Genomic DNA, 15,651 nt, shown 5'->3' with positions numbered 1-15,651 from the left:
ATTCATCAAAAAACGGAATTGTCAAAAAAGTCACATCTAATTGAATTAATTTTTTTAAAAATTGAACATTAGGACAAACGTTTATGGTTATTTACGTTCATCACATAATCTCCCAATCCATCCATCTGCACAACCGCCCTCACATCTACCCGTCACGTGATGACATGTTAGGTTTTCTCTGCAATGTCCTTCACAGTGATCTTTACATGCCAGGCCATAAAATCCCAATGGACATTCTTTAGAAAAATGAACAGTGAAATATATGTAATATGATCTTAAGGAAATGAGAAAAAGTTTTTAATTATTTAAATCCTCAATTCAATATAGTTTTCGTACTTAAATGACACATCTTTCCTGTCCATCCGGGAGAACACCCCTGACACGTTCCATTCAAAATATCACATTTATTTTCTTGACAATTTTCCGGACAAGGTATATTACAATTACTTCCATAAACCCCTGCCTTGGCACATCCTAAGAAAATGATAAGTACGAAATCGTTAAAAAGATTATTATAAAAACTTTACTTAGTATAATTTATAGACCGAATACTGTCCATTCTATCTGTGAAAAGAATGATTTGTTGGAGGGCCGTCGACAATATAATGAGATCATCAGTAGAATAATAAAATTCAGTATAGGTAGAGGGTTCTTTTTTATGGAGGCTCTTTTAACCCCTTTCATTGCATATACCCATTTCTACGCATCCGACTTGAAAATCAGGTATTGTATGAACAAACATTCATAACTTCGTTAATACTGCAAATATCAGAATAATCCATACACCGTTAGAAAGAGAAAATAATTACAAAGACATAATATACAGAATTTTTTTATTGGTTACAAGTACCACTTATTTGCTAGCTCGGTTGAAACTTTGCGCACTATTCGAGCAATTTTGCCATTATCAAAATCAGTGCGATGGTAAAACGTTATTTGTTAAAATGTTAAATTCTGGTTATTATCCCCCAACCCCACCCAATTCCCCCGAAGTACTTGATATTGTTTTTTTAATGTTCAACATGCCCATAATTTTCAACACAATAATAAAATATTTTATATATATTTAACTAAGCAAAAAACTAGAATGAAACTCTATTTTGAATTTATAAATAAAAATGCCAGAATGATTATGTTGTAGTTCGTTGCCATGGCAACTGAAATGATATTTATATTATCATTTTCAGAAACTACACAATACCTGCTTTCAGAATATATAAACTCTTGTATATACAAAAATTACAAGAAATGCCCGAAAAAATGCATTGAAATCTTAATATCATTTTGTCTAGAAATGCTTAAAATCTTTGCCATGGAAGGGGTTAATGAGTTGAACCTTACGTCGCGGGTTCGAATCCCACTGTGGGACGTGGAGACTGGTCCTTCGGAGGAGACCGTATAAACCGAGGTCCCGTGTTGCAGTAGGTGCTAGCACGAAAAAGATCCCTCCCTGCTCCATGGCTCTAAGTGTCGAGCAAACTGAGACCAAGGAAATTAGTGTAAAAGTTGGATGCGTTAATCCGGGACAATTATCAAAGCGCCCCGGGCAGATTAAATTTAACAGGTGTCAAGGACTTCAGAGTTAAAGACTTGAGTAAACATTTATTTCTTGACAATACAAATAATTAATTAATTGACTGATAAATAACTCTATTGTAAATATTATGAAATTGTATGTAATTTACTCTTTGTATATTTTAGGAAGTTATCAGCTGGCTTTCACCAAGACAGCCACGCCGGACAGCGCTCTCGTCCGCTATATGGCGGAGCCTGTCCCCTTCTTAATAAAATCTGTTAAAGCTGCATATTTGGAGTTCCGTCTTATACATCAGTACAGTGGATGCACAATTTCGACGGTTATAAAACGACAAAATTTGTAGCTCTCCATCGGCAAGTGGTGGCGTCTCCATATGAGTGAAATATTCTCAAGAGGGAAGTTAAAAAACATACAATCAAACATAAAGATAAATTAGACAATTGGATGTTTCATTTCCTATTATGATTTTTCTCCTGAAATTTCAGGCACTGGAAAACAGACTTTATAAAATAACAATGTTCTTGAATTTTAAGGAAACGACTATTTTTAAATACTTTCAGATAAGAAAAATAATAAAAGTGTACTTCTTGATCCAAAATATAAAATATGTTTTGTTATCCTCGGACACAGTTCAATCATTTGACAAAAAGGTTATGCTCTCTATGAGATATTGAAAATAGCTTTTAAAATCTGCTATTTGGTTGAGTTTTTTATAGGATATGAGGAAAATGCCGCAATTTGTGATGTCTTTAATTGTCAAAACATTATGTAATTTCTGATAAATTTGCTATCAACAAGGGTCTAAATGATATTTAACACATTTCCAACTTAAACTAAGCAGTTTCACTTTTTCAGAAATTTACAAGGACTTAAGAAGTCCTAAATAAATTTTGATCTCTATGAAGAAACAATGCACTTAACCTCTAACTTCAACTTCACATAACTGTGTATATATTTGATATTTGTATCCATCAGGGTAGGTAACTCCGTCCAGTCTTTCATTGTAATAGATGACGTAACGACCATATACAATACACGTTGTATTAAACTCCAAGGGAGGTAATGGAAGTGTGTTCTTGTAGCAAAGGTGGCCGTCTTCTTTCTTGGGAGTATCGGATATATAAAGGGAAAATCCAGCAAAACGACCTCTTTGTCTCATTACTGAAAATCAAATTAAAAACAATTTATTTGCGTTTCAAATCATTAATTCTTTTATTTTTCACCTTTTATATATGAATATGAATACATTAAATTATGTGTTTGACATGTAACACTAATTATGATTTCGAATTCATATAAAGTTTAACCGTTTTTTTTTTTTAATAGAATCGGAGTCTCAATGCCATAATAAATATTCAAACACATAATTTAATGTGTTCATATATAAATAGTGATTATTATAAACAGATATTCTAATTTGCATCTACATGTTCATGTGTACACCTATAAAATATATTTTTGTCTTTGAGTATGCGATTTTGTCATAATTTGTTTCATTGACTTTTGAGCTTGAATACCGTTCGTTAACGCCATATATTTTTTTTTGTAAGTAAACTTTTAGATGCTGAATTAATTAGGTTTCAATAAAATGAATTCAAAATTTTATAATTGATAAGATATATTTAAACATGAAAATGAAAAAAAATAATTGTATATTTTGCAATATTCTTTCATATGAATTTAAAAAGATTTCTTATTGTCAAAGTGTTGTTTGATCTAGAATCTAGAAAACTTTTGTTTATCATGTTCAAATCTAAAGTTATATTTCAAGAGGGTAGCGTTCATGATACATGTATTATTAATTACCCGTAGTAACCTGCTTATTTTTTGATGATCGTCAATGTCCCTGAATGCCAACGGCTAACAGGTATTTGATTTTTAACAATTTGAAGTTTTTAAAATGTTGGATCGATAGATCCGAGGCGTATATTGTTTTTGTCCTGTTTGTTCGTCTGTTTATCTGTTTGTCTGTTAGTGTGTCTGTCTGTTGTCAAATTTAACCTTCGCTATAACTTTTGAACCATGAGAAATAGAGGCTTCATACTTGGGATGCATACTTTACCAAGACCTTTGTGAAGTTATCCATGTGTTTTAAAATTATGCGATAAGAATGAAAATTATAGGAAATAGCACAAAGGACCAGGTAACAAAATATTACCTTTTCATTATTATTTGAGACTTGTGGAAGCGTGATCTCACATTCTAATTTTCATTTTCTTAACATTGCCATTATGTAACACAACACTTAAACGTGCTTGTAAACTAAGAAGGAACGACGTGATTATCGTCTCCTTTTAAATTCATTTGAATAATGAAATACACACTATAAATAGTGATACGACTCTAAATGTAAAATGAGGATATAGGGTCCTTTAGATATAAACTTTAAAAATGAATACCTGAAAACACAGTGAGGAGTATATCGAATGAAGAAAAAATCTTACTGTATCTATTGTAATCTTTAAATTGTATACTGATGCTGTAAATACTGCGAGTTCCATTAAGATCTACAGACAATGATGTTGTTTCACTTTGGGAGTTCTGACCAATGGCATCAGTATTTGTGCATGTATCTTTATTTCCATCTGTTGCAGTTGTTGGTCCACATGGAGGGTTACATAGGTGGTAAATTGGTAATATTGAAGATGTTTGATCTTTGGATAAACTATCTGTAAAAAAAAGAAAATAAAAGAGGAAGGACATCACCAGGTCTAGAAGACAGTTGACCAATTCATTGTGCAACCCAATCAATATGCTTTAATAAGAGTAAATTAAGTTCAGAAACTGAAAAACGGTAAACACTATTGTGTTTCATTTGATTTATAAAGTAAAAATTAAAATAATTTTTGAGATGACATGGCCAAAATTTCTTTGGCATTCGTAGTCTTTTTCGTCACGTTTTATAGCTAAAATTTAATATCATATGATTGTTAATTAAAGTTAAAATAATTACAATTTGATGAGGCGCTGAAATAGAGATTTACGGCTCATCTGATTAGATTTTATAACGCCTTTATAACGATTTGATAATGCACAGTAATAGAGACATTCTATATGAAATGTACATACTAGTAATGAAATAATTTACAATTATTTTACTTAAACAGTTTAGTTGTACGAAATATTGCCGTTTTTGTTTATTTTGTAAAAAAGGGAATATATAAAACAAATTCCCCTGCCGAGTGGTTTCTAAATGGTTACTACCAGGTGTTTTTTTTAGTGTCGGGTCCTTTATTTGTTGCTAATGTGCACGCAAATACGACCGGCCAGTTCTGTTCCTGTTAGTCCTATGTAATTTCCCTCAAATGTAAGCACCTCATACAATAACATTTTTTAGGTTTACACATCATAGAGGATTTTGCCGTTTTTAAAAATCATTGATTAGCTTGTTTGTAAAACATGACAGGTTCTGCATGGTGAATCCTCGCGCTTTGATAGTTACAGTTTTCTCCTTTTTTTTTTTAATTTGGTGTTTTGATTTGCTCACAATTTTTATCAATAAATGGGACTTTTGAATGTGATAAACATTGGACGTTTAAATAAATATTTTCTATCCTCACCTCTCATGCAGTCACCTTTGCTACCTCATTATTTCATAAGTCTTTGACAAAAAGATATAGCAATACATGTTATTGGCGGGTTTCAATGACTATTAAAAGACCTTCAACTCTTGATGAGGAACGTTTTTCTTGAGATCCCTAAGTCCATGCCCATAAAAACGTAAAATGAAAATAAATATAGGATCTCCTATGATTTGTTATCGGGTATAATTTAATTTTCAACAAACGGGTTGAGTATTATCCTCGGGCCTTCGCATGGTATAAAACAATACACTCAAAAAATTGGATTATAATCATATTCAACTACAAATGAGTTTCTTTTTATCCCATGTTTTATACATCATTATCGACGTTTTACACTGTTTTTATTCTAGAATCCACTTTATTTTACATCCGCACTCTCACACAAAACCCATTTTATAGTTACATCAGTGGAATATTAAAAAAATCTCACTAGTGATATCCACGGGAAAAAGGCATAAGTATGGGATAATAGATGATTATTCTTAAATGGTTTTCAGATGGATCTAGGTGGGAGGGAGTGGGGTGACTAGAATAAGACATAATCAATGAAAATGTTAGTCTTTACAATTGTGACTCAATTGGATTAGAAATGAATAATGAAAATATGCGTCGATGTGAAGGGATATGACAAAATTATATTAATTTATTGCGAAGAGGATGCGTACAACAATTTAAAATAAAAAAAAATCGTTTGGCTTATTTGTTGAAAGTAAATGACTTGTAAGGGTATACATCCTACGTACAAGTTAGGTCATTTCACAAGAAATTCAAATACATGTAGGTATATATGCTTTCATTCCTTTGGGCTATCTTTTAAAAAAAATCATTGCTGGTCCTCTCCCAACTCAAGGTTAATTTATTGGTTAGGTAGATAGGTGTGAAAATCTTCTTTTTTGGGAAATTTTCGAAATATTTCTTGACAGGATAAAAGGAATAAAAAAAAATTTAGTGTCACGTTAAGAAAACAATTTTCAGTCAATCAGTCGGTCGGGAGAGGACAGTTAAACATTTTTAATGCATTTGTGAAGCACAGTAGACTTAATAATACAATCGGTAAGTTTCATAAACTATTTTCTTTCTTAAAAGAGCATTTGTAATCATATCCCTATATATACATGAGTTCAAACAGGGATTTAAATTTGTTCAATGTTTAAAATATGCGCAGTTGAGAAAAGTAAAATTTAAAGGACAAATGTTACTGCAAATAATTATGTAATATACATTTGTATATAATAAGTAACAAATAAAATGTAATGTTGCACATACCATATCCATTTACATGAGATATTCCAATGAGAAGTATTACTATTCTATAAATTATGGCCATATCACCGACATGCTTTGACAAATGACGCGGAAACTTTAACGATTTTAAGGCATGTGTAAAATATGGCAGCTAATTATTGCAATATTTGTAGAGTTATTTATGGAAAATAATATATTTACCCAGTGCAAATGCTTTATTTTGACGACGTTCAAGGACTGTCGATATACGAAACTTTATTTTAATAATATGTGGTTATACATGTTAATTGTTTCTTTCAGATATAATACCTAGTTAATCTAACTATTGTGCCTAGTAAAGCGTTTGTCGTGATTAGAAATCATTCTGTTTACAGGCTTAGATACTCACTGTGAGTAGTAGGTGTCGAGTGGAGCGGGGGTAATATAGATATATGCCTACCAACCTAACCTAGTGAAAGTTACTAATAAATTCTCTATTTACTACAATGCACTTGCCAAACTACTAGTTTGTTCGACAATCATATTTGGTGGTATATTTCTTTTTCTAATGCCATCTTTTTGCTGTATACTTACTGTTTAGTGTTTATATATATTTTTTGGCAAATATTGTTTATCTGTTCATAAAGGGGATCCGTATATACATGTAATTCATATGTAATTGTGCGATAACCTTTTGATCTGATCCCCTATCATGTTATGTATATATATAATATGTTTCTTATTTCCTCATTTGTAATAAATGACATCGGAATTCAGCAAAAGCAGCTGCGGTGAGATTGTGCAGCATGAGGAAACAAAAAAAATTAATATTATGTAGTAAATCTACTCAAGACCCAGTAAAACTACTTTTAAGGTTGATTGTATTGACAGTAAGTTTCATGAATATCTTTGAAAAATATTGCTGATTTCTTAAGAAACAATCTGGCCCTGAGGTTATAAAACTTTAAGCGTACTCATACTCCCAACTCAAACTCCAAACTCCGAGTATGAACTCCACTGAGTAGGTTTCTAAATTTGAGGTTATAAAAATTTGGAGTACAATCTCCACTGAGTCAAACTCAACGGATTTGGAGTACGAACTCGAACTCTGGAAAAGGAAATCTTAATTTAGCTTTTGGAGGTAAAAATTATGTAAACTTACATATCTAAATGAGGGGACATGCACGTGAAAGTGCCCGGTATACATGTATGCCATATGAGGGCAATTTATGTACATCTGCATATGAAAATAAACGCCTGCTTCATTCTGTCATTCCAAAAATGGAAAGAAACACACAATCTACACAGGATTAAAAAAAAAGATTAATATTTTTCTTTCCTGCATATTTTAATATACGAAATCATTAAAATATTCTTTTAAAAGTTCTTTCATTGAAAAGTGTATGCACGGTCCACTTCTTTGATTTTATTGAATTTCATGATTTTTTGTTTATACATGTATTTTAATTTCTTATACAGTACTTTATCATTCAGAATAGATAAAAAAAACACCAGTAAAGTAATCGATTTGATACTCTTATTTATAAACATTTTTTTAAGCAATCTAATTTATAAATATGAGATCAAAGTAAGAGTAAAAGACAAAGGCTGCAACATAGATTTTGAAATTATGTCATCATATACCTAATGCATCGCCAAATCGGTTCCCTGTTCAGAACACAGGCACCTGACAAATGGATGCTATTAACCCCCCCCCCCCCCCCCAAGCTTCTGAAAAAAAATTTAGACATAAAACCTTATCAAAAATACATGATTTCCTAGTCTATCATTCTTATATTTCAATATCTGCTGTCATTTTACGCTTCTGGTTAGATTTGGAGATTGAACCTATAAGGTATATAAATAGGTCAAGTAGTTCAGAAAAATTTTGTATTTAATACAAATTCTCTGATTCTGGGGGAAAGGGGATTACATCACCCATTCGTCAGGCAAGTGGTTCTCAACTGGTCAAACGACTAGACTAAACAGTTAAACCTACATGTACATATATCATTTCAATAACTTAAAAAATTAAAAAAGAAAAAAAAAAAACTGAAATCCAATGATAATGTAGACATAGAATACTGTAGATTCCATATTTTTCGCAAGTACTTCTTATCGCGAACTGGCTCTTTAACGTAAAATCGAAAGAATTATAATTCGCGAATGGATGGTGAATTAACAGAATTTCATAGATATCAGCACCATAAAAATAACAGCGAGTAATATTTTTTCGCTAGTGTTGCTTCTCGCCAAATTACGCGGAAATTAATTTCTCGCGTATAATTAGGAATCTACTGTATTTACGATGGGGTAATCCGTATGGCGAACAAGAATAATGGTGCAAACGGATCATGTAAGCCGGTAGATAGGGTGAAATAACCCAATACATGACACTTGAGATTGACTCTGAGGTTGGTTTAGAGCATACTTGAAAAATCTTGAGTTTGTACTCCGTTGGAGTTTGAGTATGAGTATAATGATTTTTTATAACCTCAACTTTGGAGTACGAGTATGAATTTGGAGTACAGAGTTTGAGTTTGAGTACGAATTTGAACTCCAAAAAGTTTTATAACCTCGGGGCCTGTTATTGATTCAAGTCATAGGTCATGTAGGTGTTCCTAGTAAATTATGTGACTGGTCGTAAGTAGCCCGATAGTGTCGGCCAATCAACTTACAATACCAGAAAAATTTGGTCGCCCGACCATCCGCTTAAATGTGACCGAGGCATGAGTCGAGGGAGGACAAACAGACACTAATTGTAGACTTTCGTGGGCTTTCCATATAATGTTCTGTCCGCGCAGGGGTTGCACTCTGCAGTCCTCATGCATGGAGAATGGTATTCTGATATCTCTCCGATACTTTCCATGTACTTTAATAGTCATGGCAGATTTCAACCCAACTAATTTCATATTGCCAATATATTTCCTCCTACTTTTCTGACTTTAGCTGTGTTATAGAATAAAGGAACTCCGACGCTCTGAACAAAAATGTGGATTTTGAATTAATCTTACCACATAGTGGGTGGCACAATGTCTGCTCTGTAAATGCAGATGTGGAGACACCGATCCTTCTGTTAACACCGTTTTATAAAACGCGGTTCCGTGTCTCTGTGGGTGGTGGCAAGAAGAAAAAAATCAATCACTGCTCAATCAGTGACCTGAGTGTATTGGTAAAAATAACCAGCTCTCTCTCAACTGGCAAGAGTTTTTGTCAACAATTCTTGAAAAATATGTTAAAAAGCTACAACATAAAAAATTCATATGAATGTGTACATTTATTTTCATTCACATTATTTATTATACCAATTATTGTCGAAAATGTACAGGTTGTCATATTCTTTTTAAGATTGGGGACCTAAATAATGGTAAAATATTTTCAACAAAAAAATTGTACATTTTTTTTGAAAAAAAAGTGTTGTAAAAATTATGAAAAAAGGTGGTTCTAAAGAATACTTCTAATGCTGAAAATTCCAAAATACTTGCTACTTATAAGAAATTTTATGAACAGTGAATATCAGGGAAATTATTCTATATTAGACACGTTAGATATACAAAAAAGAAAAATGTCTGAATGAAGATACTTGAGAATGAGTCATTGCCCTTGTCAACAAGACTAAAAATTGATTAAATAATGAAAATATACATTTTTTAAAAGTTAATTTACTTTTCTTTTACTTAAGAAATAAGGTCTGCGTTTTCGTGAATGTTGCAGGATAATCTCTGAGGTCGCGAAATGTTATTTGAAAGATAAAAGCCGAGGCGTTAGCCAAGGCTTTTATATTTCAAACAACATTTCGCGACCGAGGAGGTTATCCTTAATCATTCACGACAAACAAGGACTTTATTTCTATTTCTGTAATTTTTCCAAAATACGGCTGGTCTTTTTCTCTGTAGAGAAATGAATAAGGTCACAATACATCGATTACGCTGTTCCATTTAATACCACAGGGGAAATTTGTTTGCTTTCCTTTGTATGGAATGCAGACAATTTGAACTCTCACTGCATAATTGGAAAAAGTCGTTTTTAAATTAAAAATTTGTTCTTAACATATATTGATTAACTTTAATAAAAACATATGTTTCTATTTTCTTGCTTTAATTAGGACAAAAATCACGTTTTTTTTAAATTCCGAAGGGAGGACGTGAAACAGCCCCGCTTAGCTTTAAATACCGACATTCATCATCAACTTTATTTAATTAATATTGTGTTCAGCTGCAAAAGGTAACAACATCAATCTGATTTGATAATATTTTAATTTCTAAAAAGTACATTTTTATTTTTAATGTAAAAAAAATATCCATGGTATGTCTTAGCTGTTCTTTGAAACAACTGTTGTTAAATTCAACATATCCTGTCGTTTTAGAATTTTTTTGAAGTCTGCATATATGATATAAGGCAAAAACAAACTACGTTGATGACAATTAATATTGTTGGCATTAGTATGAGTTTGAAGTTTAAGTAAAGTTAACTGCCTAGTGGGTCTCCATTAGAATGTTCAGAATTCAAATATTCAAACAATATTCCAGTTCTACAGTTCTACATGGTCTTCAAAGACAGGTTTTCGTATGTAGTTGGGGCATCCACATGTATTTCCTGATATTGATTTTGTTGTTTAAGGTCATTCAGATCCTCGTAAAACTTTCTGCCAGAATAAACATCACCACTTTGTTTTTCTTTGGAGGAATTCTTCCTTCTACAATCAGATTATATAAACATTTACAGAATAGCAATATCTGGGATGTTATTTTAAATGTTTTTTAAACATACTAGGATTGCCATTTGAATTAAAAGCAACGAGTTGAAATTTAATATGACATCAAAATCGGCTGTGGTCGTTCTTTTCATTTACTCTAAATCTTTATCAAAGGCAAATACTATACATGTAAATTTTAACTGCATTTATTGTTTTGGCTTCCTGATCGGATCACATTATTCATATTTTAAAATGATTTGCAGTTAACCTCTTGAACTCTATATATTACATGTACCTTAGAAATCTTACGAATACAATAATTACAGTAACTGCTAAGACGGTTACACCAACGGAAACTGAAATCTCTACTACCATAAGTTCTTTTGATTCTATTTCTTCTGAAAGAGAGAAATACCAATAGATTTGCTTCTGTAATTTCTATAAATATAATAATTACAAAATTAATACATATTTAAACAAAATGCCAAGGGGTCACAACGCTCACCTGCGAACATCAGCTAGGAAAAAGCACATATCAGATCAGAACTGAAAGTTTATTGAGGGGGGGGGGCTTGAATTTTTACCCCCCAGGGTGTCATGATTTGAACAAACTAGAATCTACACTACCTGAGGATGATGCCATATAAATATCACTAATCATGGCTTTGAAGTACTTGAAAAGAAGATTTTAGTCCCAATCATGCACTATGTATTAATACTCAAATATTTGAAGCAGTACATGCTTTCATCACAGCAACCAAACGTTTTATTTGACACTGTCATGTATGTTACTTATGCCAACTCTTTCTGACCGGTACATGTACTACATTGTATTTTTTTTTTCTCTCTTTCTACTTTTTTTTTCTTTTGTTTTTTTTGTTACTATGTTTGTCTATTTATTTTCATATCTATATATTGTGTGTTCATTTTGACCTTGTAGGGAGAGGGCTAAAATAGGCTTTACCTGCTGCCCAATCCCATTCACTTATGTGAATAAAATTTTGTATAAATAAAGAAGATTTTAAAAGGTTTCCCTATATATTCCTATTAAAACTTTGGTCGGCCATTTTGGCCTCAACCTAGCCCCGAGGGTCATGATTTGAACAAATCTGAATCTATACTACCTGAGAAGGATTCCACATTAGTTTCATCTTTCCTGGCCCAGTGGTCCTTGAGAAGAAGATTTTTAAAGATTTTTCCTGTATACTCCTATGTAAAACTTTTAACGACCATTATGGCCCCACCCTAGCCCTGGCCCGGGGGTCATGATTTGAACAAACTTGAATCTACACTACCTGAGGATGATTTCACAAGAGTGTCATCTTTCCTGTCTCAATGATTCTTGAGAAGAAGATTTTCAAAAATTTTTCCTATATACAGTGGACCCTCATTTATCCGGACGCTTTGGTTCCCAGTTAATTTGTCCGGATATGTGAAGCATCCGGATATCTGAATCAACAGTTAAACAAGACAAAATAACATTTAAAAATTTCGTTCCGATGAAAAATCGTCCGGATACTGAAGCATCCGGATATCTGGCGTCCGGATATCTGAAGGTCCACTGTATTCCTATATAAAACTTTAATCGGCCATTTTGGCCCCACCCTACCCCCGGGGTCATGATTTGAACAAACTTGAATCTACACTACCTGAGGATGATTCCACATGAGTTTTATTTTTTCTGTCTCAATGGTTCTTGAGAAGAAGATTTTTAAGGATTTTTTCTTAATATTCCTATGTAAAACTTTTAAAGGCCATTATGGCACACCCTAGCTCCAGGGGTCATGATTTGAATAAACTTGAATCTATACTACCTGAGGATAATTTCACATGAGTTTCATTTTTCCTCGCCCAGTGGTTCTTGAGAAGAAGATTTTTAAAGACTGTTCCTATATATTCCTATGTAAAACTTTGATCGGCCATTTTGGCACCACCCTACCCCTGGGGGTCATGATTTGAACAAATTTGAATCTGCACTACCTGAGGATGATTCCACATGCGTTTCATCTTTCCTGGCCCAGTGGTTCTTGAAAAGAAGATTTTTAAAATTTTTTTCAATATACTCCTATGTAAAACTTTTAACGGCCATTATGGCCCCACCCTACCCCCGGGGGTCATGATTTGAACAAATTTGAATCTACACTACCTGAGGATGATTCCACATGAGTTTCATCTTTTCTGGCCAAGCCGTTCTTGAGAAGAAGATTTTTAAAGATTTCTCCTATATACTACTATGTAAAAATTTCATCGGCCATTTTAGCCCCGCCCTACCCCCGGGGGCTATGAATTGAACAAACTTGAATCTACACTACCTGAGGATGATTCCATGCAAGTTTCATCTTTCCTGGCCCAGTGGTTCTTGAGAAGAAGATTTTTTAAAAATGCCATTAATTTTTTCTCTAAATCATAATTATCTCCTCGTGGCCCTTCATTTGAACAAATTTAAATCCCCTTTACCCAAAGATACTTTGTAGCAAGTTTGGTTGAAATCGGCCCAATGGTTCTTGAAAAAAAAAAATAAAAATGTGAAAAGTTTACAACGACGACGTCAACGACGACAGACAACGGACAAATTTTGATCAGAAAAGCTCACTTGAGCCTTTGGCTCAGGTGAGCTAAAAAGTCAGCAGATAGTTTACATTTATATGAAATTATACTACCGGAAAATTGTAAGCTGGGCTAAAAGAAGGATTTTTTGTATTAATTATACATCATGAAACATTACTCTTTTTAAAGTCTAACAAAAAATACCACTGTTTCATTCAGACAATAAGCAAGTTCATTTTCTCTTCAAAAAAATTGTAGTAATAACTACACCGTACATGCATATTTGCATTAACTGGTGCTTAGATCCTCTGCATTTCATAAAGTCCTTGTTACATGTTAAATGAAAAAAAAAACTGAAATCGAAAGATGCCCTGGTATGTATAGTCTTATTTCTCCTGAAAAAGTAGGCTCTTTATAAATCAATATTTAAATTGAATACAGTCATGCATTTCCATATAATTTATTTTTGATTATATATACACGTGCAACAATAAGATGTGAGGAAAAATATATCAACACCCACCTTCATTGCAAGACCCGTCAATAAAATGACATGAAAAGTTGCAATTCAATGTGCAAATACTCGAGCAATTTGTTCCATAATATCCTTTTTCGCATGCTGAAATAATTCAGATAAAAGAAATACATTTTTTAATGCAAGCATTGTAGCAACCGCTAATGATAAATGTAACGCCGCTTAATGATACAAATATCATAAATTATTGCATTATATTAATTGTTGACCATTTCAATCCCTAAATGCTAAATCGTCGCTGTATGAGAGAATTATACCACTAAGCGGATGAGCTCTTCTATTAATGCAATGATTCATAGCATTATTAATTGCATTCCTACGCTTAATGATATTTGTATCGTTGAACGGCGTTATATAATAAGCGGTTGTCACAAAGCATTTCAAATGTGTTTCTTATACCTTTAGTCACATTTTATCTTAATAAAATAGAAAAAAGGATCATAAACATATAATTATACTAAGAATATTTTTGATAATTTCATTTCGTACTGTTAAAACACTGTCTTCCAACGAAGCCATCATCACATCCGTTGATACAGGTCCCGCTTATATGGTCACATTTTTTATATTTACAGTGTTTGCTGCAATTTTCCTGGCAAGTGTTTCCAAAAATTCCAGGAGTACATGCTGTAAAAAACTGGTATTTTAAAAAAGGGACAGACGATTCAGAACACAAACACGTATATTAAACTTTTACTTACGTTTACTACAAAACTTTTCTATATATCCCGGACTACAACCGTTGTCACAATGACCAGTTTCTCTGCTACAGTGGGTGTTATTAAGACAGTGACCACTGCAGTAACTGATACAGTCTGGGCCGTAAAATCCACCTACACAAGCTGTAAATTGTAAATCAGTCGCTTTACTTAGAAGTTTCATGCAGACAATGCATAGTTAAAAACTACTGTAGATTTTAATTTTCTGGGAATTCCCGGAAGAGATTTTAAACAGTTTATTTAACCTACAAACAAGCCTGAAAGGAAATGCAGACGACTTGAATTTTTTTTTCAGATAAATTAAAATAATCGGATTTATGCAGTGAAAACGATATAAATCCTTTTATCACAACGCCCCACGCGGTATGATGCGCGTGCACTATACGCGCAAAGCAAATGAACAGTCAATTATAAACTACCCTCAAAGATCCACGTCTTAATTTCAGTGCTGTTAAATTTGAGAATATTTTCAAATTCTTTTAAATACTTTCTTTGGAGAGATGCTCAAGCGCAAGTCGTCCGCAACTGTGGTTACAGCCGCAAAAAAGTTCACCAGAAAAGAAAAAGCTGCCACAAATCCCACCAAAAAGAGGGGGAAAATGACAACAGTACTATTCACAGCATGGAAGAGGACATTAACGAGTCTGTTAGCTCAACAGGTAAGTCTGACTACTTACCTACGCCTATTGTTAGTATTACTGATGCTTTGGGTTGCACCATCCCTTCCAAAACACGCGAAAAAATACAAAATGGGGAGTATTAAGATCTGGGCGTCCTGTTGGAAACGTCGGAAGAAAGGGACAAGAAAA

The 15,651-nt window shown here is 32.9% G+C and overlaps 2 protein-coding genes across 2 annotated transcripts in view; both read right to left on the bottom strand.

Moving 5' to 3' along the window:
• LOC134229966 (receptor-type tyrosine-protein phosphatase alpha-like) overlaps positions 1-15,651 on the bottom strand; it is a 106,172-nt gene that overhangs the window by 17,163 nt on the left and 73,358 nt on the right. The window lies entirely within an intron of this gene.
• The window catches only part of LOC134229977 (multiple epidermal growth factor-like domains protein 10), a 30,145-nt gene that overhangs the window by 1,466 nt on the left and 13,028 nt on the right, over positions 1-15,651 (bottom strand). Inside the window, exons 5-9 of the mRNA XM_062711751.1 lie at positions 14,825-14,965; positions 3,982-4,206; positions 2,459-2,698; positions 337-474; positions 96-236 (exon numbers count right to left, since the gene is read on the bottom strand). Coding sequence (XP_062567735.1) covers positions 96-236; positions 337-474; positions 2,459-2,698; positions 3,982-4,206; positions 14,825-14,965 — 885 coding nt within the window. The remainder of the gene's footprint in view (positions 1-95; positions 237-336; positions 475-2,458; positions 2,699-3,981; positions 4,207-14,824; positions 14,966-15,651) is intronic.

This window comes from Saccostrea cucullata, unplaced genomic scaffold (assembly GCF_032062105.1).
Source record: "Saccostrea cucullata isolate Sc308-1 unplaced genomic scaffold, CSIRO_AGI_Scuc_v1 ctg683, whole genome shotgun sequence".
NCBI lineage: Eukaryota > Metazoa > Mollusca > Bivalvia > Ostreida > Ostreidae > Saccostrea > Saccostrea cuccullata.
This window is presented reverse-complemented; position numbering and strand designations above follow the sequence as displayed.